Here is a 1,374-nt window from a genome sequence, read left to right on the forward strand (position 1 = left end):
CCCCCCCCTCATAGTTCTCCTTTAACTAATATTTTTCTGATTTTACTTTTTTTTCTTTATTTCTGTTTTAAAAACCATTCACAACCCCCCGCCCCCCTTAGCTGCTTTACTCTTCAATAATAAAAAAGAGGTGTTTACAGAGCTCAGTAGCTGAAGCTTAGTTTATACTATCATGAATGGCTCCATCCTTTTCACCTTATTCTATAAAGACTTTCGTGTGTGTATTAAAATTGTAAAAAAAAACACAAATAAAATTGGCTGAAAATCATTAAAGTTTAATGCAAGAAGAATCCAGGAATCACTTTTTCAAAAATACTGTCAAAATACTGTTTTCAAAGTCCACGCGGCTCCATCCGAATATTTCTCTTGTTTGGGTCCTGGCGTTGCCTAGCTGCCAGGAATCGCATGTTGTGCGTCAGCTGGGATTCCTCCAGCCCGGTATTTGTGTTCTGATCCGACCTCTGCAGTTTCTGTTGTGTCTGGCGCGCTGAAACCAGAGCACATCAGATGTCTCTGGAACATGCGCTTGAGGTTAAAGGTCAGATAAATGTTTTCAGTCAGCCAGACTCTTCTCGTGTCCAGACTTACAATGAAAATGTTCTTCTTCTCGGTTCAATATAAGAATATCCGTGCGTCTCGGTTGATGGAAGTGCGGGGAGGCCGTAGGGCTTTGTGTCGGGAAGGATGAGGATGACCTGAACCCCCGAACATTCAGTCAGCGGCCCCCATAGTTCCGTGTTAATAGATTTGATCCTATTTCTTGATTCTGTTCTGGAAACATTCTGTGTGATACATTGTATCCTTCACGTGTTCTTCTGTTCCCGGCAGATACCAGTATTACCTGCAGCTGAAGAAGGATATCTTGGAGGGGAAGATCCCCTGTGCTCTGGAGCAGGCCATTCAGCTGGCTGGTCTGGCTGTGCAAGGTGAGTCACGGTTGTGGCTCGTTCTCTAAGTAAACATATCCAGCGGTGTGTGTTCTCAGTAACTACATTGACCCGAAAATAATTGTAATCTCTGATGCAGCTTTCTCATTCTCGCTTGCTTTCTGTCCCATCATTTGTATTTCATATAGAGATATGTACAGGCTCCCTCTAGTGGTCATCTTTATACCATTAAATGTCAATAGCATCTCTGCCAAAGGACTGCTAGACTTCGGTGGGAATAAACAGCTCAATAAGAGACGCTTCAGATTTTGAACATCGCTTCTAATAGTTTGACCATGAGGGGGGTGTTCTGTAGTCCTAGCACATGTCCTACAGTGAGAACACAGGTACAATACAGCAAACGAGTAAAGTGATAGCTTGTCTTAATAGCGCTCCACGTATATAAAGCAGAACTCCCAGGTTCAAATTTTTATTAACCTTTGCAGAG

At 42.7% G+C, this 1,374-nt stretch overlaps 1 protein-coding gene across 1 annotated transcript in view; it reads left to right on the top strand.

Annotated features, from left to right (window-relative positions):
• Nucleotides 1-1,374, top strand: part of PTPN21 (protein tyrosine phosphatase, non-receptor type 21) — a 43,179-nt gene that overhangs the window by 7,297 nt on the left and 34,508 nt on the right. Inside the window, exon 3 of the mRNA XM_018563356.1 lies at nucleotides 829-926. Within this exon, the coding sequence (XP_018418858.1) occupies nucleotides 829-926 (98 nt within the window). The remainder of the gene's footprint in view (nucleotides 1-828; nucleotides 927-1,374) is intronic.

Source organism: Nanorana parkeri, unplaced genomic scaffold, assembly GCF_000935625.1.
Source record: "Nanorana parkeri isolate BGI_ZX_2015 unplaced genomic scaffold, ASM93562v1 scaffold658, whole genome shotgun sequence".
Taxonomy (NCBI): domain Eukaryota; kingdom Metazoa; phylum Chordata; class Amphibia; order Anura; family Dicroglossidae; genus Nanorana; species Nanorana parkeri.